The sequence below is a fragment of the Puma concolor genome, chromosome B4 (genome assembly GCF_028749965.1).
Source record: "Puma concolor isolate L17-30 chromosome B4, mPumCon1.1.hap2, whole genome shotgun sequence".
NCBI lineage: Eukaryota > Metazoa > Chordata > Mammalia > Carnivora > Felidae > Puma > Puma concolor.
In genome coordinates, this window is record NC_141673.1 from 63615857 (window position 1) to 63642568 (window position 26712).

At 51.1% G+C, this 26712-nt stretch overlaps 1 protein-coding gene across 1 annotated transcript; it reads left to right on the forward strand.

Annotated features, from left to right (window-relative positions):
• Nucleotides 1-822: 822 nt before the first annotated feature.
• On the forward strand, nt 823-17285 carry LOC147579151 (keratin, type II cytoskeletal 3-like). The gene is made up of 11 exons (XM_086715117.1): nt 823-933; nt 977-1195; nt 11492-11712; nt 12691-12751; nt 13385-13499; nt 13729-13871; nt 14974-15099; nt 15708-15928; nt 16567-16601; nt 16899-17011; nt 17190-17285. Exons 1-11 carry the CDS (start codon nt 823-825, stop codon nt 17283-17285), a joined length of 1461 nt encoding a protein of 486 aa, XP_086571243.1.
• Nucleotides 17286-26712: the final 9427 nt, after the last annotated feature.

Below are 26712 nucleotides of genomic sequence, written 5' to 3' on the forward strand. Positions count from 1 at the left end.
GCAACCCAGTTGGCATCTTTCTGGGACCCTGTTTCCCTACACCTGTAGTATCCTCTGGCTTACTGGGCAAGTGGCCCCTGTTGAAAATGAGATAAAGCTAGTCTGTCATAATGTGTCTTTAGTAAAGCCCTGTTGGCCCTTCAGGTCTCATGGAGGGCATGTGTGTGTGTGTGCGTGTGCGTGTGTGTGTGTGTGTGTGGGGTGTGTGTGTGTGTGTGTGTGTGTGTGTGTGTGTGAATTGCTCCAAATTTATCCTGAGATCAGGTCCTGAGGCTCATGGCCCTGCTGTGGCTTTAGGGTCTCTGTGTCTCTCCATGTGCTGCGTGCACCTCCATTCCCTTTGTCAGCCGGGGAGTTCTCAGTGGAGGAGCCTTCTGTGTCTTCTTCCCCCACCACCCCCTGCTGTCCAATCCTGGTGATTGGAGAGGATCTGAGACGGACTCCCTTATTGGATCACGATACAACATAACCTTGTCCTTAGGAAACGCAATGCCATTACTGAGTAGTAGTCTGCACTGCAAAGTCAATGCCAAATCCTGGTGGCTGGTGCAGACTTAGAAGGCAGCAGATAATTGGTTACGCTAAATCCCCTACAACAAACAAATTGTGCCACTTCTCAAGCATTCTTACTGCATTTCCACCAGAGCTGTAGCAGATCTTTATGAGGCTTTACCACAAAGGACTTCTAGCTGAGGCCCAAGCAGCGGAGTGGAGTGGGGGACAGAGATTCAGCCCACTGTCTATGACGAAATTCTGCACTCCTAGGACTACATCATTTTTGGAGGGGACACCTTTATCTAACCTGCTTTCATAGCCTGTGTCATGATACAGGGTGCCTTTGGCAGCCAGAGCCTATACAGCCTTGGGGGAAGCAAGAAAATCTTGCTTAGTGTGCCACCCAGGCTGGGGGCTCAGTGTGGGGATGCTGGGGATGTTTGGGTGCCTTTGGAGGGAGCCTGTGTGAGGCTGGAGGAAGGGGCAATGGAGATATGGTGGTTTTGGAGGCATTCCTGGTGGATCTGGGGGCCATGAGGGTTCAGGGGGCTTTCCCCTCAGCATCCAGGAGGTGACCATCAACCAGAGCCTCCTTCAGTCCCTGAACATGGGAATCGACCCTCTAGATCAGGAGGGTGAAGGCCAAGAGAAGCAGCAAATCAAGATGTTCAATGACAAGGTTGTTTCCTTCATCGACAAGGTGAGGGCCTGTGGTGGGGAGGGGGCCTGGGAACATAAAGCCTGGGTTGGGGCAGTGGGTCTGCTCGTGAGCTGGAGGCCAGGCAGGCCATGACCTCTCCTCCCTGGTTGACCACAGGTATGGCTCCTGGAGACCAAGTGGTGCCTCCTGCAGGAGCAGCTGGCCACCTCCAGGGCCAGTGCCCATGACCTGCAGCCCTTCTTTGAGTCCTACACCAGCTGCCTGCAGACCCACCTGGACAGGTTTCAAAGTGAGGAATAGGGAAGAAGCTTAATGCGTCTCACTGGTAGACCTGCAGTGTAGACTGTGTTTATGAGCACAGACTCTAGATCCACACTGCCTGGGTTTAACCTTGACTATGTGGCTTTCTAGCTGCTCAGTCATAGGTCATTTACCTAACTATTCTGTGCCTCAGTTTCCTAATTTGTAAAATAGGGATGATAATTGTATCTACTCAGAGGTTTGTCCTGAGAGTGAATTCATTGAACATATACTGAACATTTCAAAAGTGTCTGGCAAATAGTGATGCAATGTTATTATTATCTTTTTAACGTTTATTTATTTTGAGAGAGAGAGCGGGAGTGGGGGAGGGGCAGATAGAGAGAGGGAGAGAGAGAGAGAGAGAGAGAGAGAATCCCAAGCTGGCTCCACGAAGTCAGCGCAGAGCCCGATGCGGGGATGGAATTCATGAAACCGTGAGATGACAACCTAAGCCGAAATCAAGAGTCTGACATTTAAAACGACTGAGCCAGGTGCCCCACATTGTTATTATTAATTCATATTAATTAAGGGTCTAGAAACCAGATTATTAATAATTATTATTTTATTATTATTACAATTATAGTAACTAAAATGTAAATAATAAAGCAAATAGAGTGCCTAATCTGTGCCTGGCCCTGTGCTAGGCATTGGGGCTCCTGTGACCAAGGAGTTGATTCATGGTCCTTATTCCCAGAGCCCTCTGTCTGGGGACCAGAGCAGCAGAGCTGGGCCTCAGCATGACTGGGCACAAGGATTAGATTCAGAGAGGGGCTGCAGAGACAGAAGCCTGGGGTCGCTCTCTGTGAGTTCCTAGCCCCGTGGTAGACTGCAGGGATATTAACTGCAGTGCTGACTTAGGAAGAGAGAGATACTCCCGAGCCATGGGGGGTCCCCAAGCCTCAGGGTGGGGGAGCAGAGGAATATGGGAGAAAAGAGGATTGGACCTGCGTAGCAGGGCTGCAGAATGGGAAAGGAGGCCGTGTGCGATCTAGGTCTGTTTGGGCTTGGAGAAGTACTGCCCTTACCCCATTCTATGGTCCATTACCAACATCCTGAACATTTATGCCAGAGCCGGATGAGCTGGGAGGACACAGGACTCAGTGGGTCCCTATGACCAGGCTGGCTTTCTGTTTGGCTCACCCATGGGATCGCAGGGCTGGAACCTGGAAGCTGGAACATGGGGTGAGCTGGGCCAGCAGGGGAACCTTCCTAGCATGCCTCTGACACAGCTGTGCCCAGCCCAGGCTTCTCTCCTCTTGCAGGCATGGTGGCCAGATGGACAAGTGCACAGCAGCAGAGTGGCTTTGTGCTTCTCAGGAAGGCACATGAAGGTGGGGCTGGGCAAGGAAGAGGAAAGCAGGGAGCTGGGGCCGAAGCCAGGTGGGATGGCGCTCCTCAGGGGGCAAGCCCAGTTCCCGTTGTGCCCGTTGGACCTCCCAGGACTTTCTTGGAGCTGGAATGACACACTCTACTTCCCTTGTCATTCGATCTGTGTCAGAGAGTCGAGGTGAGGGGGTGAGGGCGATGGGAGAGAGCGACCCTGCTCCGCCGTGGAAAGGGCCATGCATGAACACTTTGCGTCCACCATCACTACTACCTGAACTCTTTGAAAGGCATAAATCCTGCCTTCTTTTGTATCCCCCCCCCGCCCCCCCCCCCCCCCCGGAGATTGAGCTATTCCCAGATTATAAGGACCTGACGGTAGACAAACCACATCAGCCCTTTGGAGCATAATGCCACCTTTTCGGTACAGTGAGGGATTGGCATCACGCACAAGAACCGTCTTTAATTCTGGGTCCCATTTTCAAGTCACTCTTATCCTAAGTGGTTTAGTGACCAGAGTAGACGTGGTTTCTATTTCCCTTCATAAAAACTGTAATTATAATGGGGCGCCTGGGTGGCGCAGTCGGTTAAGCGTCCGACTTCAGCCAGGTCACGATCTCGCGGTCCGTGAGTTCGAGCCCCGCGTCAGGCTCTGGGCTGATGGCTCAGAGCCTGGAGCCTGTTTCCGATTCTGTGTCTCCCTCTCTCTCTGTCCCTCCCCCGTTCATGCTCTGTCTCTCTCTGTCCCAAAAATAAATAAACGTTTAAAAAAAAAAACTGTAATTATTGACAAGTGTGTATTTTGTTTTGTTTATTTTTTTACAATTTGAATATGGTTTATTTATTTATTTATTTTTATTATGAAATGTATTGTCAAATTTGTTTCCATACCACACCCAGTGCTCATCCCAACAGGTGCCTTCCTTAGTGCCCATCCCCCACTTTCCCCTCCCTCCCACTCCCCATCAACCCTCAGTTTATTCTCAGTTTTTAAGAGTCTCTTATGGTTTGGCTCCCTCCCTCTCTAACTTTTTTTTCCCCTTCCCCTCCCCCATGGTCTTCTGTTAAGTTTCTCAGGATCCACGTAAGAGTGAAGACATATGGTATCTGTCTTTCTCTGTATGACTTCTTTCACTTAGCATAACACTCTCCAGTTCCATCCACGTTGCTACAAAAGGCCATGTTTCATTCTCATTGCCGCATAATATTCCATTGTGTATATAAACCACAATTTCTTTATCTATTCATCAGTTGATGGACATCTAGGCTCTTTCCATAATTTGGCTCTTTAAAAAAATTTTTTAAAATGGTTTTATTTTTGAGGGAGCACCCAAGCAGGGGAGGGACAGGGGGAAAGGGACAGAGGATCCAGAATGGGCTCTGTGCTGAGAGCAGAGTGTTTGATGTGGGGCTTGAACTCACAAACTGCGAGATCATGACCTGAGCTGAAGTCAGACGCTCAATTGACTGAGCCACCCAGATGCCGAGAGAAAGAGAGAGAGAGAGAGAGAGAGAGAGAGAGAGAGAGAATCTTAAGCAGCCTCCATGCTCAGCACAGAACCCAACACTGGGCTTGATCTCAAGACCCTGGGATCATGACCAGGGCTGAAATCAAGAGTCAGATGCTCAACTGACTGAGCCACCCAAGGCGCCCTTCTTGTCCCCTTTTTAAAATCAATTTCACTGAAGTATTATTTGCATACAATAACAATGCAGTCATTTTCAGAGTACATTTCAGTGAGTTTTGACTCACAGAGAGGTGTATCCCCGTGTAAATACAACCACAATCAAAATATAGGACATCTTGGGGCGCCTGGGTGGCGCAGTCGGTTAAGCGTCCGACTTCAGCCAGGTCACGATCTCGCGGTCCGGGAGTTCGAGCCCCGCGTCGGGCTCTGGGCTGATGGCTCAGAGCCTGGAGCCTGTTTCCGATTCTGTGTCTCCCTCTCTCTCTGCCCCTCCCCCATTCATGCTCTGTCTCTCTCTGTCCCAAAAATAAATAAAAACGTGGGAAAAAAAATTAAAAAAAAAATATAGGACATCTTCCAAAATTTTCTCCCATGCCACTTTGCTGTCAATCATCCTCCAGCCCTCAGGCCCAGGCTGGGGCTTGCTCTCTGTCACTACAGGTTACTTTGCCTTTTCTAGAATTTCATGTAAATGAAATCATACAGAATATATTCTTTCTGTGTCTAGCTTCTTTCCCTCATCATGATGTTTTGGAGACCCATCAGATACATGTTTGCCCTAGGCTGTGGTTCACCTTTTCTTGCCCTTTCTCAGTGATGTGTTTCGAAGCTCCCTGCTGGCTCTCCAGCGCTCTGGTGATGCTTCTCAGTCATCAGCATTTGCACCTGCCTCTAAAGACTGGCGGCTTGGCCCAGCCTCTTGGTCTAGATAAAAGTCTATACCTGGTCTGAAGACAGGACGGGTGACTCTCTCTTATGGCTCCCCCAGCCCTTCACAATGATGTGGAAGTTTTCCTCCTATAATAAGGTTGCTTATGTTTTAGGGATTAGTACATCAGAGTTAAAGCAAACTGGAACTTAAAAAAAATACAGGTGCCTGGGCCACATTACCTAAGATTCTGATTCAGGAGATCAAGAGTGAGGCCTGAGGATCTGGATTCTTAAAAGCTGCCCAGTGGTCCTGATGTGCAGTCAGCCCCAAGGCCACTTCCCACAGAGTGAAGCCTTGATTCTGGAGCATAGCACAAAGACACCATCATAATCAGTTTCAACCTTCCATATCACCTGTCCCCCCCTTCCATGTCCTCTATTCTGCAAGAATGTGGGGTCTCTCACTAACCCTCCCCACTCACCTGTATCTGAAACGTTTTCCTCTCTATTGGGGATGCTTTTCTCTTTTTGTCCATCCACCGGGCCCATTCCTACTCATCCCTCAATACCCCACTCAAAATTGCCTCCTCTATGATGCCTTCCATAGCCTTTCTTCCTCTTATGCCTATAGTACCACTGTCCAAAGCACTGATCCCGATGTGATATAAGGAGTTGTTTACATGACTGGCTCCTCCTTCAATACAACTGTGAGTTTCTCCAGACCTTGGACCTTGTCTTGTGCAGAATCGTGTTCCTATTGGGTAGCCTGGTGCCTGGTGTAAGTAGGTGCTTGACGAACGACCGCGGAGAGAATGAATGGACGTTTGGAAAGATAATGGTATGGATGGTGGTCCTTGTACCCCTTGCTGGGAATGGAGTCCTGGGGAAAACAAGGGTTGGCTACCCCTGCCTGGGCTCTCTGAGCATTGTGCCTGACCCTCATTCCCAGCTCTGGTTGCCATGCCTCTTGGGAGAAAGCAGAGTCAGAGGGTAGGTTGGGACAGCATTTACCTTCTGACTGTTATCAGTCTTCAAACCTCGTTCGTGCTTAATGCTTTGGTCGTTTTCATTTGGGGTTGCAGGTCGTGTGAGAGCATTTTGTCTGTGAGTCACGGGAGGGTGTGTGTCTCTGTGTGGCATGCTTGCCCATTTGTCTGTCAGTCCTGATAAGTGAAAGGATTTTAAAAAGTTGAAGACACTCCACAAATGTCAGATGCTATTAAGTGTTGGCACGTACGCTTACGAGGCTGTGGCTTGGCACTTTTTGGAAACAAGAATGGCTCAAGTTGTACAAGGCTGGCTGGCTGGGTGCTGAGGGTATAGAGACCGCCCCAAGTATGGTCCTGCCCTCCACGGGCTTTCCCGCTGGTTGAGGGGAGGAAAGACATTCTCGTCTGACTTCCTTAGGGGCAATGGTGTCCCAGGAGCTGTAAGACAGGACACCATTGGGGCTGGGGTGCTTGCTGGTTTCTAAATTATGGGTCAGTTTGGGTGTAAAGAAAAGGGGAGGGGGGCTTGAAGCCAGAGGATTTTTCATGATCCCTGGTACAGAGGAGGAGCCAGTCAGAAGAGGTCAAGGTAGTACCCAGCACGGAAAGGTGTTCAGGAAAGGGTGGCTGGGGAGCAGATGAGGGGGAGGGCAGAGGAGCCTCACACTAGGGTCTCATTTAGAGGCGGGGCTACTAACTGTGAACCGCTTAGTGTCAGGGTGGTTCATGGCCCTGGCCTGCGGCCCATTGGCTTGCAAAACTGGGACTCTGATACTCACTGGAAAAAGGTAAGATGATATAGCACCCATCAACTACCCCCACTGCTGGGGAACTACTGCCAAGTGCCCTTGCTGGGGGCTTAGACAAGAGTAGGGTCCTGCTTGTACCTTGGCTCCTGGTTCTGCACTCTGTTTTCATCTGCCATTTCCCAAACTTGATCAAATCCGAGTCAGTTGCTCAGAGTCAGGGCCTGTTCCATGAGCTGAGCTCTGGGTAGGAACAGACACAGAGCACTGTGTGGGGTCCCCACAGGAGGCCTGTGCCGGAAGCCCAAGTCTTGCCTGGCTGCTCCACAAACACGGGCTCCAGATTGGGACAGAACGGGATCGGAGGCTATTGGCACTTACTGTCTGTGGGCCCTCAGACAGGCAATTTAACTTCTGAGCCCCAGTTTTCCTCATCTGTGAAATGGAACTACTACGTGCCCTTCCCTACAGGGTTGCTGGGAGGGAGGGTAGAAGGGAAGAGGTCTGTGAATGTCAATCACTGAGCCCGCCCCCTGGCCAGCACGCCACGGCTTGCCTACGTGCCGCTATTATAGTCCCTCACAGACACAGACACAGACACAGACACAGAAACAGACACAGCGTGTCTGCTCTTTGGTTTATACAACACTGTATAGCACTTACCTCACGTCCCAACTCCCAGCCGCTTCATAGGCGGAGCAGGAGTTCATCAGCTCTATTCTGATTGGCTAAATGGTAGCCCAGAGGGATCCGGAGCCTGGAAGCAGGGCTTCCTGTTTCTGTCCAGGGTGCTTTCCATGGCACTGCTCTGATGGCCTCCTGGGGTGGCAGCGTCTGGGCACTTTGAGGAGGCCACCCATCTGTCAAGGACCCTGTCCTTTAGGACAGCAGCTGCTGGCCTAAGACCTTTCCTGGGTTCTAGATGCAGCGAGGCTGGTCCCTCCCCAGTATGACTTGGCTCAGAGCTCACCTGGTGTTGAACAGTTCCCTATAGAGCAGGGTTCTCTCCAGTTGCTGACAACAGGATGACAGTTTGTCCTGGACACCAAAACACAGTCCCTCACCTCCCCCACACCCGATCCAAGGCCTCCTGACTCAGTGCCCCCATCCTGACGCAGCCCCACACGCTTCTTTCTCCTCAACTCCTTCCTAGCTCCACCCAACCACCGCTGTCCCCAACCCACATTATCTGCCGTCTGCTGTGCTATGTGTTGCCAAGCTGGTCCTTAACCCCGAGCGCCTGACTCTGAGCGCCCTGTTTCCCAGAGAAGCCAGGGCTCCCTGCAGCCAGGAGCGATTTCTCCTCTGCCTTCCTAACTCCCCCCAGTGACAGCCCGGCTTCCTCAGAGCAGAGGGGGCCTTGGTCATGGTACCCTCATGAGAGGCCTAGCCATGGCCATGGAGAGGAGGGGCTACAGGGCCCCGAGCCTCTCGAGGAGCCCCTATGCCCTCCCCTCTGGGAAGGCCCAGCTGCGCTGGTAATAACACGCTCTGCTCCCCTTTCTAAGAGGCAGCCGAGGAGACCAGCTGGGTTTATAGTCTGCAGGTGTGGGGGATTAGCAGTGGGCTTTGTCAGGAAGAAGGGATTTGGGATGGGCCCTCATTAGAGCCTCAAACTTCCACCCCAATTTCTTTGGAATTTGTTCTTTATATTTATTTTATTTATTTATTTATTTTTTCAAAGTTTATTTTTTATTTTTGGGACAGAGAGAGACAGAGCATGAACGGGGGAGGGGCAGAGAGAGAGGGAGACACAGAATCGGAAACAGGCTCCAGGCTCCGAGCCATCAGCCCAGAGCCCGACGCGGGGCTCGAACTCCCGGACCGCGAGATCGTGACCTGAGCCGAAGTCGGACGCTCAACCGACTGCGCCACCCAGGCGCCCCTGTTCTTTATATTTAAAATGCAACCTGAATACTCAGCATATTCAAACCGGGCCAGGTTGCTGGCAACCATCAAGGGGTGGAAGCCACTGAATTGTCCCAAAGTGTTTCCCTTGATAGCAAGGACTGGAGAAAATGGTAGGCAGGGGGTGGGAAGACAGTGTGGCACATTTCCTCATTTGCTCCCAGGTCTCTTTCGAGGAAGGCAGGGGCCACGCTGGAAATGCACCGTTCGGATTTGGGAGTCGGGACCAGCCTCACATGTCTGCGCAAACAGGGTGACTTTATATGAATATTGTTATAATGTCTCCTCCCCACAACTCCCAGCCGCAAACCCACCCTCCTTCCACTTTCCCCAGGCTGACTCTGTCCTCAGCATCACAGACGTCAGCAGGCAGAGGCGGTGGATGGAATGTGGGGCTAGGACACTGGAGCCCTTTCTCTCATTTCCATACCTCCTTTGAACCCCTGACTTCAGTAGGTCCAATGTGAGCCCCGCTCCCCTCCCCCCGCCCACTCAAGTCTGAAGCCCTGTATGTGCAGAAAAGGAAGCTGGGTACAAGGAGACTCAGGAGGTGGCTGTGTCCAGACAGCACCTGGGCTGTGAACTCTCAGTCTGTGCCCCGATTCAGACTCAATTGCTGTGTCTTGCTTTTTCAGATTAGCGAGAAGCTTTGGGCAAGAATCAGGGCCTTGAGGGCATGGGGCAGGTACGTAGGGGGTGAGGGGGCAAGGAGGGCAGTCCCCGTCTGCGACATAAAGGGCTTCACGGGGAAGAGAGCCCGGGGCAGGGCACTGTGATCAGAGAGCAGGTGTGTGCGTGTGTGTGGTTTTGCGAGTCTATCTGCATGTATGTGTTAGTGGGAATGCACGCTCTATGCAGACTCTTTCCCCCCAGAGGAGCTACGGTTTCACTGCCAGCAGCAGAGGCACCAAGACTGGTCTCTGCTGCTGAAGGGAAGTAGGAGACAAGTGTTACAAAAACAACCTACATTCACACCGCACCCAAGTGACAGAGAACTTTTCTCATACATGATCCTCTCAACAACCTGAGGAAGAGGCATCCTTCGTCTTTCTTTCTTTCTTTTTCTTTCTTTCTTTCTTTCTTTCTTTCTTTCTTTCTTTCTTTCTTTCTTTCAACTTTAATGGAAATAACAAAAGGGAAATTGGTAGGTTCAATGGGGCTTCTGTAAAATTTATGGGTTTTAGGCAGTGCGTCCTGGAAAAGGAATTCAAGATGAGAGACAAGGATGTCACTGGCTGGTGGGAAGTACAGATGACAGTGTCCCAACAACTTGGAACACTGAGTCTGAAGGTATCTGAAACTTTGTTTCTAATATGGAAGCAAGAACAATGTAAAGAATTTGAGGACAAAAATCTACTCCTCCAGGATGATGTGTTGGATGTAACTAGCCCTGTAGCATATACACCGTGATGATAAATAAAAAGATACTTCAGGGGCGCTTGGGTGGCTCAGTCCGTTAGGTGTCCGACTTCAGCTCAGGTCATGATCTCGTGGGTCTGGGAGTCAAGCCCCATGTGGGGCTCTGTGCTGACAGCTCAGAGCCTGGAACCTGCTTTGGATTCTGCGTCTCCTTCTCTCTCTGCCCCTCCCCTGCTCTCTCTCTCTTTCTCTCTCTCTCTCAAAAATAAACATTAAAAATTTTTTTTAAAAAGATACTTCAGAAAACTCATGGTGGAAAAGAGCCTTCACTGGCATATGATCTGGCTCAAGTTAAGTAGCCACTGCCCAGCTGCAGAACGGTGGTGATTTTTATAGTTCTTATTCTTCTTAAATTTTCCTGGGGAGGAAACCCAACCTTCCCAGATGGGGAAGGTGGTGTCTGTCACGTGAGCCAGGGGGAGGAGGCCTTGGGAATCCTAATGTGAGCCTGGAAGAGGAAAGTCTGGTGGTCTCTTGGGTCTGGACGAGGTGGTCTACACCCGTTTCCTGGCTGGATTGGCCCTCCTCCAGCTTTCCCTTCCCAACGGGCCCCTCTCCGTGCCTGCTCCCTTCCCTCTCATGAGCCTTGAGGGTCTTGAGCCTCTCATGGTCTTGAGGGTCTTGACTGTCCAGCATAAGCCCTGGCAACAAGCTTGGTGCTCTGCAAATGTTTGTTGAATGGCCAATTAATATTTATTCTACATGTGTGTACAGTTGGCCTAGAACTTTTAACCAGTGGTTCAATTTAAATGCAGCTGAGCTGTACATTTAACCAGGTTTGTCAGACGAGACTGACTCCAGGTGTGTCTGGACCCTGTTCCTGGGACACTGGCTGCCTGAAAGCCAGTTCCTTGTGGCTTTTGCCATTTCCCACATTAGTGCAGTGTACCTGGCGGTCCTGCAAACCTCTTCCTGGGGACTCTATCTACTCTTGGATGTTGGGATCTCCTGCTATTTGTTGACTACTAAATGACTGAGGAACGAATGACTGAGGAATGAATGAATGATATAGCGGGAAGATCATCAAGCCTAAGTATCAGGAAACGTCACTTGTGTTTTGTTACTGACTTGCTGTGTGTCCTTGGTCATCTCTGGGCTTCGGCTTCCTTACCTGTGCAGTAGGGCTCTGCCTCCCCTGCATTACCCCAATGCTGCTGTCCACATGGGTTAAGGACTAAACTGTTGCAGAGTTACAGAATGCAGCCCTGCAGGAGAGAGGAGGAGACCCCTGGGACTTTGGGGAAGCCATGGACCGCCATGATTGGAGCTGGCCCTAGACAGCTCCCTGGGGCTCTTCCCATTGGGCTGCAGGTGTGGTTCCTGGAGCAGCAGAACAAGGTCCTCGAGACCAAGTGGACCCTCCTTCAGGAGCAGGGCTCCAGTTCTAATAGCAACGACAACAACCTTGAGCCTTTTTTTGAGAACTACATCCGTAGCCTCAAGGCCTTCCTGGATGGGCTGCACACAGAGAAGGACAAGCTGGAGGGTGAGCTGAGGAGCAGGGAGGAGACGGTGGAAGACTTCAAGAAGAGGTGTGCACTGCCCCGTCCCTGGGTGAGGCGGGTGAGCTGGCAGGTGGCAGGGGTGGGTGGCAGGAGGCCTGGGCTCTGGCTTCCCTCTGTTCCAGCTAGCTGTAAGCTTGTAGAATTTACCCCATCCTCTCTGACTCTCAGTAGCCCAGTCTTTAAAGGAGTGGCTTATGGCTTGCTTGAGGCAGAAGTCCTTCTGAGAATTTAGTGAAAGGGTATACACACAGAATTCTGGGGAGTTCCAAGACACCCCGAAGCTAACAGACTCGGCTAACGTCCTCTGTCCTCCCTGGGCTAGACCGTCTTCAGGTTCTCCTCCGAATCGGAATTTTATTTCCCCTGTCAATAAGCTTCTCAGCAAATAGCAACTTGCTGTGCCTTGGCCAAGCCTCATTCTGCCACTTAGGAGCTCTGTGATCAGTCTCCTCACCGTAAAATGGAAAGAGTGGGAGCATTTACCCTATTGGTTGTAACGAGGATTCAATGAGTTAATACAAGCAGAATTCACTGGCACATTCTTAGCGACCCATTCTTGGGTTTCACTGATTTGTTATGTGTCTACTGGGAGCCCATGGGGCTACTATACTCATTATATGCTAGTTGGTACCACCCACCTCCCTCCCAAAAGCACCTGGCAGCTCAGCCATCTCCCTTTGGTCTTAGAAATGGTTTTCAAAAATCCAAAAATTTCCAGGAAGCCTTAGGAGATGAATCAAAATAGGACCCCAAAATAGGAACGGGCTTCTACTCCAGTGTCCAGTAATGAAGTGGTTATTCATTATTATTAAGTGGTACCTGGCACATAGCAGGGAGTCTGTTGAACGAATTCTTCCTTGACTTCGGAAGGGCTGTGCATTGCAATGACACCTGTCTTGAGTGAAACTGGCAGAAGTCCTGAGTCCATGTTACTTATGAGAAGGGCTCTGGGGCCATGGGGACATCCCAGAGAAGGCAGATCAGACAGGGGCTCTTTTCTCACAGGTATGAAGAAGAGATCAACAAACGCACGGCTGCAGAGAATGACTTCGTGGTCTTGAAGAAGGTGAAGGGTCCCTCCCTACCCCCACCTCCCACTAAGCAGAGTGGCTGGAAGATTGAGGGGAAGCATGAGTTTAGTCCTGCTAAGCTGAGGGTCTCCTTTAGGCTATGTGGGTGAGGGCCGGGGCCAGGGAGGGAGCCTGCTGAGCAGGGTGGGCAGGCAGGGGCAGGTTATAAAGGGCCTGCCAGACTTTGGCGATACCTCTCCCTGATGGGCATGTGGGGCTTATGAATCTCATTAGGTCTTGAGTTTTGATGAGAAAATGGACAAAGGGAGGCAACAGGGTTTTGTGTTTTCAGGAGTACATCCCCATAATCCATCTAAAGAGAAACTTTGAGGGCTGCACAGTCACAAACCCTCCTCTGCCCTGGGCCCATTGTGGTGGCCCCAGCCTTGCTCTCCTCCCTCCCCGCCCCCCTCCCCAGCCCCTTAGCTCCTTTGCTCCTCTCTGTTGGGTATGCACCAGCCCAGCCTGTCAGACAGTGGTTTAGTCCTGTGAGGACACGCCTGCCTCATTTCCCCTGAGAGGGAGCTCCTGGGGGGGGGGAGGGGAGAGGCTCCTGTGGCCCCTTCCTCATGGCCCAGGACTGGGCCAGCCCACAGGCTGGAGGGAACAGTGTTTGAACTGTCCCCCAGGATGTCGATGTTACCTACATGACCAAAGTGGAACTGGAGGCCAAGGTGGAGACTGTGACAGATGAGATCAACTTCCTGAAGACCTTCTATGATGCCGTGAGTGTGCTTTTCACGTGCAAGCCTCTGCGCCACCTGCCTGACCCCTCCTGGAGAGGAAGGCACTCAGAGCTCACCATTAGGCGCTTGAGTCCTGTCTGTGATTCTGACAAAAGTGATACCTTCCCACCTGGCCCTCAGTCAGTCCCGACCCTTCCAGAGCTGGTGGCTCCCCATCTTCTGCGGGGCCCTGGTGTGGATCTGCTCAGGAATGGGCATGTCTGCCTGGCTCCGCAGGAGCTCCGCAGACACCAGCGACACGTCTGTGGTCCTGTCCATGGACAACAACTGCTGCCTGGACCTGGATAGCATCATTGCTGAGGTCCGTGCACAGTATGAGGCTATTGCCCAGAGGAGTAAGGCAGAGGCCGAGGTGCTCTACCAGACCAAGGTGGGTGACACCAACATGTAACTCTGGAGGATCTTGCTCTCCCATCAAGCTACATGAGCAGGCCATCCAGGAGGGCAGACCTTGCCTCTGAGTCATTCTTTTCTCTATCGCCAGCATAGCAGTCCCCTCACTGCCTCACTGGTCTGATCTCACCCACATACATCTCCCTTCCTAACCGGAAAGCTCTGACTTTGCTCTAACTTGGTGCTTCTCAACAGGAGGGGAAGGCATGATTTTCTCCCAGGAGATGTTTGACAGTGTCTGTAGAGACTTTTGGTTGTCACACCTGGGGTGGCGGTGGGGGTGCTACTGGAGTATAGTGGGTAGAGGTCAGGGATCCTGCTACACATCTTATAATGCATGACCCTGCCTCCCAACAAGAAATTATGCTGCCCAAAATGTCAGTATGCCCAGGTCAGAAAATCCTTAATCCCTCTGGCTGCATTCCCTTTATTGCTGGAGACATTTCCATCACTCCTCCACCAATCAGGACCTTGTCGTTGTGTGCTCTGATTCAATCACACTGAGGGGTTGTCAACATCTGGAAAGAAGTGGGGAGACACAGAGGGGGGTGGAGCAAAGGGGCTACAGGCACAAGGAGTTCTATCCCCCTCCTTCTGTTCCCAAATCTGAATGGGGCATCAGCTGGCCCATGTACGGCTGACTCTTCTGTCTTTTCTGCCCAAAGAGGGACAGTCTGCTGGTTAAGAAGATGGTTCTAGCATCTGCAATGTTGGCATTCAAATTCCGGCACTGTCACTTGATAGCTGGATGAGTTTAGTCATGGGACTTAAGCAGTCTGTGCTCAGTTTTCCCATTCATAACATGGAGGTAACCTTGCCTTTCTCATCTGGTTGTTGTGAAGTATGACATCAAGCACAGGGCCTGGTGCAAACTGTCTGCTCCACAAACAGCAGCCGTTGTGCTAGAAGACAGGTCCCTTGATGCAGGGGCGAGAGCACTCAGTTCCGCCAACTGGGTGGCTCTGCGGTAGTCACATGTCTGTGTTTTGGTTTTCTTGTGTGTGATGTGAAGGGTTGGGTTAGGGGATCTGTAAGGCACCTGCTGGCTTTCTGAAAGGGTAACTCTTTCCTGGACACAGTTGGGGGAGCTGCAGACCATGACCGGCAGGCATGGAGATGACCTGAAGAACACCAAGAGCGAGATCTCTGAGCTCAACAGAATGATCCAGAAGCTGCGGGCTGAGATCAAGAGCACCAAGAAGCAGGTGGGAAGAGGAGGAAGAGCATGTGTCTGAGACTATGGGCTTACGCTTGCCCCATAAATCCCAGGGCTCAGCACTTACCACAGTGAAACCATGTCCTGGACTCATGCATGCCAAGATTGACCAGGTGCAGTTCTGGGCTGGGTGCTGAGCAAAGCTTGTCATGTGGATCCAGGTCCTGTCCCTGGAGTCTGGTTGCTGATGTGGGTCAGAAATACTGAATACAGGCAAGGTTAGGGAGGTCGGGGAAAGAAGCTGACTGGGTGAAGAATGAATTGGGAGAGTAGCTCAGGAAAGTTTCTCTGATAATCCAGGAAGACTTCTTGGAGGTGGGAGGTCTTTGGAAGATGCTCAGTCTCTTACCATGAAAGGCGAGAAATGCAGAGTCTGACTCCTTGTGAGCTGGGCTAGGTCCTTGAAGCCAGGTGTCACTAACTCCACTCCTTGATGTGCTAGGACCTAGACGAAGGCCCAGGTTTTAACCTCTGTGGGTGGTAGTTTCCTCATTTGCCCAGTGTGAGGTGACCCACATGCAGACACCAAGCATACAGTGCAGGCTCTCAGTGTATGTCACTTGAATCTAAATCGAACTCCTGCCCCCATCCCCCGAGAATGCCAACCTGCAGACGGCCATCGCTGATGCAGAGCAGGGCGGGGAGCTGGCCCTCAGGGACGCCAATGCCAAGCTCCAAGACCTCAAGGCTTCCCTGCTGCAGGCCAAGGAGGACCTGGCCAGGCTGCCCTGGGAGTACCAGGAGCTGATGAATGTCAAGCTGGCCCTGGACATTGAGATTGCCATCTACCGGACCCTCCTGGAAGGCGAGGAATGCAGGTTAGTGGGAATCCCTCTGGTTCCCAAAGAGGTAGTGATGCCCGGTGGCTTTCCTGCCTGAGCCAGCTGCCAGGTCTCGGGTACCATCAGTGTGTGCATGTGCGCACTGCTGGAGGTGGTGATGCGCCCTTGGTGGGCCCAGCCTGCTCCTCTTCAGGGCTGCAAGATGATGCCAGACCTCCAGAGAGCTGTGTTTTCTGTACAATAGTGACACCACCTGAACCTTACCTTGGGTAGACTTCCCACCCTTCTTGTCTCATGTCTTAGCTGTAAAACACATGTCTGCAAAGAGGAGTCATAGGCATAAATATTATTTCTAGGCCATTTCTTTATCATTGGCTTAATTGTAGGTCTGAAGAGTCAGTTCCTGTAGCCTGACCCTTGGGTACAGGACCTTGGCCCATATGGATTCAAATAATATTTACTGAATAAAGAGAGGATGGGTAGGCCAGGGGATGTTCCTCTACTGTTACTCTGGGATGTTAGTAGGAAGGGCAATAATTAAAGTCCAACCTTACCCATCCAGAGTCCATCCTATTTCTTATTGCCAATGTCAATTGCTGTGGACCTAAGCAGGTGCATCTAGCAGAGGGAGTTGCCACACAGGTCGCTAACACTGACCTCTGCTCTTCCCACAGGATGTCTGGTGACTGCCAGAGTTCTGTTAGCATTGGTGAGTTACCCAGTGCTTTCTCTGGGAAGGGGCTGGACGGCTGAGATTAAGGTTTCTCAAATCGTGGGCCAGCATTGGTGTGAGATCATCTCACCTGCAGGCTGGGAAGAGCTCTTGGGTGGTGGCCAGGGTAACCCAGGGGCTCTGAGTCCCTCCTTCCCCTGCCAGCCACCTGCCCTCACCACCCTGTGTGGAGTTTCAGTGGGTGGGACACCGGGGAAGGCTGGAGGGCAGAGGGGGTGGCCCCGGGGCTGTAGGATGCCCCATAGGCTCCCTGACCTCAAATGCTCTTTGCAGAGATGGTACACAACACCAGCAGCGGAGGCGACAGCGGCTGTGCCCAGGGAGGGGCCACCCTGGAAGGCAGAGCTGGGGCCCACAGGGGCCTGGGCTCCGGAGGGGGCTCGGTGGTACGCGGGGGCTTCTCTAGTTCGGGGGGCTCATGTGCCATCAGTGGGGGTGGCAGCAACAGCTCCTGCCAGGTCTCACAAAGTTCCTCCCAGAGCTGGCGGTCCCACCACAAATTCTGAAGGGGGGGCCCCAGGTGTCTCAAGACCCCAGCCCCCTTCGTCTGCCCACACACCCCAGTTCTGCGTGCTGTTCCACAACCCCGTGGGACCCTTTACCACTGCATCTCTGACCTGCGACCTGGAGTCCCACCTTCCCAGACGACTGGCATCTTAGCCCAAAATTTGCTGCCAAGGATGATTGGGTTGAAAAACCATCTATTGACCCAAAGCCAGGCTGAGGGGCATGGCCCAGGAGCCGGGTTTTTCATCATCTCTGCCTCTCAGGTGCCCCCCTTCCAGCCCCACATCCCACTGGCTTGAGGGAAAGCCCCAGGCAGCCGACGCACACACCTACCTGTGCCTTGATTTCCCATGAGTGGTACTTGTCCGTTTTTGGCTCCAAGAAAAGACCTCTCTGTCCTGTAGCTTCAATAAACTGCATTGTGGTTCGCACCTGGTGGTGGAATTTTCATTCTGGCTTCCATGGTCCCTGGTTCTTTTTTTTTTTTTTTTTTAATGTTTATTTTTGAGAGCGAGACACACACAGAGTGCAAGCAGCAGAGGGGCAGGGAGAGAGGGAGACACTGAATCCTTAGCAGGCTCCAGGCTCTGAGCTGTCAGCACAGAGGTGGACTCGGGCTAGAACCCATGAACCATGAGATCATGACCTGAGTCGAAGTGGGGGGTCTAACCAACCGAGCCACCCACACGCCCCCCCATGGTCCCCGATTCTAGTCTGCACACCCACCCATGGGTCATGGCAGACCCTTTCACACGGAGACTTCCTCCTGAGCCTGGAGGGAGACAGGAAGCTCTAGTTTCCAGGCAGCAGAGGCCTTTTCAGCCATCAGACACTATGGATGACACGGATCCACGTCCTTAACTGATAAGATTTTCAACTCATAAAAATTTCATTACATTTGAAAAAAGTTACAGGTTAGATTTGCTTGCTTTTCAGTAATTCCAAGTATGTCTGAAATTGTCCACAAATTACAGCTAGTTGTAATTGAATGAGTTGTTGGTAGACAAATATTTTCAAAAGGCAATTATAAAAATTCAAATGTTTCATAGCAAAAGCGAATGTGTTTGATACGATGTGGGGTGAAGCCTTCGGATCTGAAGAGTTATGAGAACCGACAAGAACTTAGAATGGCCTCATGACAGGTCACTGCCCTTCCCCACCTCAGACATCGCACTCGATCAAGGCAGATCCAGGGGTACTTGGGTGGAACACAGGTTCAGTGCAGGGCCAGGGAGGACCCTCATCAACCGGGGACATAGAGGTGGGAGAAGCAAAAACAAAAGATGAACAAAGGTATGAGTCCATGCATGAATACCTTCTTTGTAAATCATGGTCCTCATTAGCATAAAGGACTGCCAAAGGATGTCAGAGAAACAGAAAGAGAAGACACACCTTAGAGTGATCACAGAAACTCTTAGCTAAGTAAACACCCACCTGCCAGAGAGCCAAGTGCTCACCGGGCTAGAAAAACACAACACACAACTGCAGCTTTGACAGAGAATGTTCTCGCTCTGGAGTGAAAAGTTTACCCGGAATAGCCAGAACTGGAGAGAGGGAAGTCTGGGGACTGTCCCGTTGCAGCCGGTCCCCACAGGGGCTGCAGCCTCACCTCTCAAAAGCAAACCCACTGTTGGCCATACCTGGTGTCCCTCCATCCACCCCCCTCCGCTCCATCCCATCCCTGGTGGTGAATGCCTGGCGGTGGAGAGAAGTGCCTTTAGCTTAATGGCTTGTTTCAAACTTACCAGGAAGTTGCCGTATTCCTTAAAGTAGGATGATTAAAGAAAAAACTTTCTGAGTCTTTCATATGGTTTACAAAATATCACAGGGCCATGTTTTCTGGCTCACGATGACATTCTGATTTGTTAAGGGAAGCGGGACGGAAAAAACAGTTTGGTTAATAGAAATCTGCACACATTGTGCAGCAATACGATCTTTGTTAAAACCGATGCTGTCTTGTGATTCGCCTGGCACTCTGCTAGCAGCTTTTTTTTTTTTTTAACGTGTATTTATTTTTGAGAGAGAGAAAGACAGCCAGCAGGGGAGGGGCAGAAAGAGAGGGAGACACAGAATCCGCAGCAGCTCCAGGCTGTGAGCTGTCAGCACAGAGCCCGATGCGGGGCTCGAACTCACAGACTGCGAGATCATGACCTGAGCTGAAGTCTGACGCTTAACCGACTGAGCCACCCAGGTGCCCCTCTGCCAGCGGCTTTTTATGAACGAGGTCATTTAATCTTCACAGAGGTGGGCAGTGTTATGGCCTCTACTTTACAGATGAGGCAACTGAGGCACAGAGAGATTAAGTGGTGGAGCCAGGATTCAAACTCCAGCAGTTGTTCCGAACCTGCCTCATAAAGCAGAACGTGATCCAGCACAGGCTTTGGCAGCAGGCTTCCCTGGTGTGGTGGGGGCCACTTGCAAGCTGCCAAACCATGGACAAGCTGCTTGGGGCCCCCCCACCTCTCCCCCACCCCGCCTGCTCCGTGCTAAATCTCATCAATAAAACGAGGTTGCTCAGGTTGAATGATATCGTCTGTTTAAGCCCTGGCACATTGTGAGAGCCCAGTAAATGATCATTACTGTCAATGGACGACCTTTCAGGAACCCACCTATTCTTTTTTTTTTTTTTTTTAATTTTTTTTTTTCAACGTTTATTTATTTTTGGGACAGAGAGAGACAGAGCATGAACAGGGGAGGGGCAGAGAGAGGGAGACACAGAATCGGAAACAGGTTCCAGGCTCTGAGCCATCAGCCCAGAGCCCGACGCGGGGCTCGAACTCACGGACCGCGAGATCGTGACCTGGCTGAAGCCGGACGCTTAACCGACTGCGCCACCCAGGCGCCCCCCACCTATTCTTTAAAAGAAGGAATGGTAAGACATTGTTAATTCTTCACGTTTGTGTCTCTCCCACTATGGGCAAGGGGAGACATGATCTGGGAGGTTCCCACAGGTCTCCCATTCCCTGCCCCCACCCCCCGTGGATTTGTGATTCTGGTCCCCAGCGCACCACTTACTAGCCCTGTAACCTTGAGTCGATCCTGTTTTCCTCTTTGGCCCGGCGTAGGGAAGTACCCTCTGCCAGACAACCCCAGTCCCCTGCCAGGGCCTCGAGGTCTCTCTTGGAATTCAATCCCCATCCAACCCATAGCCTTATTTTCCTTCGGGCCCACACCTGTCCCGCTGCTCCCTTTGCCTTAGAGACCAGAGAGAGGTGCCAGCTTTATAAATGGCTGTATAAATAGTCATGGCTTCCAGCATGTTGGATGGAAGGGTTTGATACGTCTGGAACAATATTATCTCTGGACCTTGGCCATGAGAATGTGCAGGGCTGCTCTGAGACCTTGTGAGGGCTTGCGGCCCCAGAGCACCTGTTGGGTTTTACGAGAAAGAGAGACACTGCCTGATCCTTAGTTTCCAGGTAGGCCCCGGGATTCTAGTCAAAAGGATATCGGGGGGGAGGGGGGTCCTGGCTGGTTTGGGGCCTGAGGAGAAGCTTGAAGGCTTCACTCTTGCTGCAAACACCCACCACAACCCAGAAATTAGGAGAGAGTTTTCCCAGGGGTGTGCCTCTGTGTGGGGCACCGCTTTCTCACCTCTGCAGGCAGGGCCTGTTAGAGATTGGAGGTGGGGCTCCCCCATATCCATTTCGCCCAGGCTGCAGGAACAGAGAGGCTGTGGGAATTCTTCATAGGCTCTGGTTCTTTCTGGGTTGGGAGGGAGGGTACCCAAGCTCTTGCATCACCAATTTTCCCAGTGACCTTGACCGAGGCCTTCCTTTCTTTGTAGCTAGTTCTTTCTTGTAAAATATGAAGACTCTGGGCTGGTGGCGAATAGTGGTCTGAGGGAATGGGAAGCCCAGGCCAGGAGCTTTGATTCAGTCCCAGGACCCTGCTCTCCCTGATCTCTGTCACATCATTGCCTTCCTCTGCTGCCCAGGGGTCCAGAAACTCCTGTCTGGAGGAGACTAAAGGCCTCCATACCTACACCAGGGCCACAGCTGTCCCCTCCTTCCTGAGCAGAGGTGACTGAAATTCTCCCTCCCTCCCTTTCTCTGTCCCCACACCCCTGCCACACTTCTGCGCTGCCCGGCGATATCCGCCTCCAGACCTGGGAGGTGCAGGCTGAGATGGGGAGCAGATTTGTGGGGGCTACCCCTGCCTGTCACTGTGGCAACTCCTCTCGAACCCTGCCTCCCACTGCTGCCCGAGACTGTGATCAGGTGGCTGATAAGTGCCCTGGGCCTCACCCTCTTGGCAGCCCTGGGTTTCAGCACCCGGGAGACAAGCAGGGCAAGCTGGAGCCCTCAACGGACTTGCTCCTTCCCTTTAAGGAGAGTGCTGCTGGCAGGTGGGCAGAGCGGGGAGGGGAGGAAGAGGGCACGTCTATCTCCAGAGACCCCACATCTTCTGCGGTACATGTGGGCTCTGGAGTGGGAGTGCTTGGGTTCAGATCTCCACACCACCGTTGTCATCTGTGTATTCTTGAGCAAGTTACTGAGCTCTCTACGTCTCCTTTTCCCCACCTGGAAAACGAGAGTAATTATAAGAATGGCTTCCTTGGGGCGCCTGGGTGGCACAGTCGGTTGAGCGTCCGACTTCAGCCAGGTCACGATCTCGCGGTCCGTGAGTTCGAGCCCCGCGTCGGGCTCTGGGCTGATGGCTCAGAGCCTGGAGCCTGTTTCTGATTCTGTGTCTCCCTCTCTCTCTGCCCCTCCCCCGTTCATGCTCTGTCTCTCTCTGTCCCAAAAATAAATAAACGTTGAAAAAAAAAAAAAAAGAATGGCTTCCTTATACGGGCGCCTGGGAGGCTCAGTTGGTTAGGTATCTGGCTCTTGACCTCAGCTCACGTCATGATCTCGTGGGTCATGGGATCGAGCCCTGCATCGGGCTCTGTGCTGACAGCAAGGAGCCTTCTTGGGACTCTTTCTCTCCCTCGCTCCCTGCCCCTCCCCCACTTGCTCTCTTTCCACCTCTCAAAATAAATTTAAAAAGATAGTTTAAAAGAATGGCTTCCTTATAATGTCTCTTCTAGATTGAGACTCTCCATGTTTTAGCCCACAGAAAGCACTTGGTAAGAGGTTACGACGATTGTGTATTCTTTTGTCCTTGAGCTGAATAGAATCTCAAGATTCAAGATTTCATTGGTTCTGCTGCCTCCTCCATGCCAGTGGGTTCAGAACTTTTCTGCCCATTAAAGCCTTCTGGGACCTTTAAAAAGTTCCAGAGCCCAGATCACAACACACCAGATCAGTGAAATCGTAGTCTGGGGGTGGGGGAGTGTGGGGAGGCCCAGGCACCAGTGGTTGTTGAAGCTTTCCAGAGGATCCCAACATACAGCAAACTCAGAAACCACTGCTTTTGTTGACCAACCAACTGGTCGAGGGGTTTCCTATAGGGATAGCAGCTTGTTACAGAAACCTCACCCAGCATCCAATACTGACCCGAGGACAAGTATCTCTTTGAGGTCAAGTAAAACTCTCTCATGCTTCACCTTATGCCGAGTTTCTCTTATCTTGAGAGGGAGCAGAGAATAGCTGTTACCCTATACCAAAGGTTCAGGTCTTTCCCCAAGGCCTTCACGGGGGTGACAGCAGCCCACCAGGGGCCATCCAGCGGACCGGAGACAGACTGGGGTGTTGGCATTGGATGCTGGTAGCTGGTCACAGCCAGAGACAAAGAAGCTTTCTAAATTCTGTCTGGGACTTCCTCTTTTATTTTACCGTAACTTAATCATTCTCCCTATCCAGCCTGAGGGTGAATATAAACCTGGGTGAGCTTCCTGTTTATTTAGCTGGTACACACGTGGAAGAGTTAACTACATGGCATTCTTCATGACGGGGCTCGAAAATGAGTGTCGCCACAGAGCGCTGTAGCAGGTGAGAGAGAGGTGAGCTCACATGCTCTGGGGTCTTCAGGGGAGGCTGTGTGAGGGACCCCCCCCCCCCCCGCCCCCCGCCTTGTATGACTCTTTGGAATTTCCAGCATGCTTTTCCATGTTTGATCTCAGCTACTCATTATAATCACCTTGTGAATCTGGTATTATTATCTTTGTTTTATGGGCCAGGAAAGAGAGGCTCAAGTGCTTGTCCAAGCCCTGGGGCCAGGAAGGGCGGAGCCAGGATTCAAAGCTGAACCCAAGGATCTTTTCCCACACCACGGCTGCTTCCTGTCTGGGATCTACCTCTGTTGTCATATGCCCTCTGTTTTCTCTGCCTCTTCTCTCTGCCTCTACCTGACGCAGAATCCTTGCCTTCAGGTACCTCTCCTACACTGACCCATCCCAACCCCTAGCTCCACTTCCTGTCCTTCCCCTGGCTCTGCTGGTTTTCTCCCCACATCTCCCGTGCCTGGGGCTGAGCCTTGGATTCCCTTCCCTACCAACAGCTCCTCGAGGTGGGGGGGGGTTAGCGCCAGGACTAAGGCTGTGCAGACCTAGTTCTGAGATGCCAGAACTAAGGTGGCAACTGTCCTGACTTACCTGGGACTATCCTGCTTTATGCACTGAAAGCCCAGGCAAAGCGGGGCAGTTGGTCATCTTACCAGGATCTGAGAGTAACTATATCTACGCTTCTTTCGTGTATTATAGTGTTCCATGCTTTTTTCTTTAAAACGAATATTTTTTAATCTATTTATTTTGAGAGAGAGACAGAGTGTGAACAGGGGAGGAGCAGAGAGAGAGGGAGACACAGACTCAGAAGCAGGCTCCAGGCCCTGAGCTGTCAGCACCGAGCCCGACACAGGGCTCGAACTCACGAACTGCTAGATCATGACCTGAGCCAAAGTCAGACGCTCAACCGACTGAGCCCCCCAGGCACCCCGATGCTTTTTTCAATGCCTTAGAGCATTGGAGAAGTTTCCTTGAGAAATAGCTACTGATTCCTTTAAGCATCTGAGGCTCTGGAGTAAGGGACTTGCCTAAGATCACAGGCTAGTAGAAGTAGGGCTGGGAGCTGAAACCAGTTTTTGTGACTGTAAATTTCAGGTTCACTCTCTCGTCTATCCCACAGTATCTCCTGGAGACGGTCCACTAAACAGTTATTAAGCAGAGAAGGTGTGGAGGCCTGAAGCTGCTCACATAGCCCCTCCCAGCTTAGGATGCCTTCTCACCGCTGCTCCCAGACACCTCTCTTGTTCTTTCCCACCACCCGCCTTTCCCACCTCTGTAGCTGTTGGCAGCTGTCATCTCAGCTCCTGCTTAAAAATTAAAAAAAAATTATTTATTTTTGAGAAAAAGAGACAGAGTGCAGAGGGGGGAGAGGCAGAGAGAGAGGGAGACACAGAATCCGAAGCAGGCTCCAGGCTCTGAGCTGTCAGCACAGAGCCCGACGCGGGGCTCGAACTCATGAACCTCGAGATCGTGACCTGAGCCGAAGTCGGACGCTTAACCGACTGAGCCACCCAGGCGCCCCTCAGCCCCATCTTTTGCAAAAATGTTTACTTTTTGCTTAAATACGGAAGAAAAGGACATTTGAAATAGGAGGGAAAAAAAATCCTCCCACGATCCTTAATAAATTGATTCCCTTTTCTTTCTGCTTTTTAAGTCTGCCTTCTGTGCATTTTTAATTTCTGTGAGTTCATAGCAGACAGGCTTGTGTATTAGCTTTCTTCACTTAACATCATATCATAAGCTTTCCCAACAATCTGCAACACCGTGTCCATGATGATAAGTTACCAGTTAGCTGTTTTTCTGGGTTATTTCCCCCACATTTATTATTATTATTATTATTATTATTATTATTACTAAAGCCACCATCTGTGTCCAGAGGGCAAGTACACATTTTTGGCGGCTGATGCTAATGCTTGTTGTATGAGCTGTACTCTGTGTCGGCTGGTAGTGCTTTACAGAATATGGGGCCATACACCAGTGCTGGGCCACGGGCACTTTGTTACTGCTTTGAGAAGAGATAAATACAGAATTTGAGAATAACCACTTAGGAACGTACATTCCCCCCCCCCCTTTTAACAATAGAACAATTTTATGTCTATTGATTCCAAAAATAAAAATTGGGGCTTGTGGCGTGCCTGGGTGGTTCAGTCAGTTGAGCATCCGACTCTTGATTGCAGCTCAGGTCATCATGGTCTTGTCATTGTGGGACCAAGCCCCTTGATGGGCTCTGGGTGGGGTGAGGAGCCTGCTTGGGATTCTCTCTCTCCCTTTCCTTCTGCCCCTTCCCCCGGCTTGCACACACACACACACACACACACACACACACTCTCTCTCTCTCTTTCTCTCTCTCAAAAAAGAAAAATTGGGCTTGTATTTTGTAGATCTTTTTTTTTTTTAATTTTTTTTAACATTTATTTATTTTTGAGACAGAGAGAGAGCATGAACAGGGGAGGGTCAGAGAAAGAGGGAGACACACAGAATCTGAAACAGGCTCCAGGCTCTGAGCTGTCAGCACAGAGCCCGATGCGGGGCTCGAACCCACGGACTGTGAGATCATGACCTGAGCCGAAGTCGGACGCTCAACCGACTGCACCACCCAGGCGCCCCAACTCTTTCTCTCTCTCAAAAAAGAAAAATTGGGCTTGTATTTTGTATATCTTTAAAAAAAATCTCCTTTTAAAAAAATGTTTGTGTATTTTGAGTGGGGGAGGGGCAGGGAAAGAGAGAGGGAGAGGCAGAATCCCAAGCAGGTTCCTCACTGTCAGCACAGAGCCTGACATGGGGCTCGATCTCACGAACCGTGAAATGACCTGAGCTGAAATCAAGAGTCAGATGCTTAACCGACTGAGCCATCCAGGCGCTCCAAAAAAAAATCTCTTTTGAGGGGAAATTTATTTTTATTTTATTTTACCAAAGCATTGGTCTGCAATACGTTGGAAATAAAAAAAAAGAGAGATTTCAGGATGGTTTGCCTTTTGGTCTAGAAGAGCAGGTTAGGTTCTGGTAGGTGCTGACAGCATCTGCAACCACATATACCTTGAGCACTACAGGACCTCATCTACTTTGTGGCGGAGGAGACTGAGACCCGTAGAGCAGCACACGACACACCCAGCAAGATGTGAACAGCCTTGGGCAGAGTGCCCCGGCTTTCACTTACACTCAATGACCACAGTACCATGTTTTCATGTGATTAAAATTTGGGGTGTGCACGGTGGTGATAACAGTGGGGAGCAGAAGCAGGGTGAAGGGAGGTCAGAACAACTCTTTCATCCCAACCAGGGTAATGCTATGGGAGCAGATGTCTCCACCCTTGTCCCCGCTGTGGTTGCAAGGCAGCTAGACAACCCCTTGCTTTGTCCCAGATCTCCTGGTCACACCCTAAGACAAACAGCTCAATGGTGGGAGTTTCTTAGGAAGATAGCAGCTACTGATTTGGGGGGAAAGTGTATAGGAGTTTCCAGCAACTCGATCCTGAGACATTATTTTGCACTCTGATCTCAAAATGGCAAGAGATGAATGATAAATGATCAATTCAGGCAAGTTTATCTACAGTGCAATTTCTGCAACTCATAGGTGTGAGGTTTTAAACAGATGTTGTTGGCAGGCAAACTAAACATAAATATTCCCCTCCCAGGACTCGCAAGGTGCCCAGCCCAGCCAATGCACATATATATAGGGACTGAGCCAGATGGC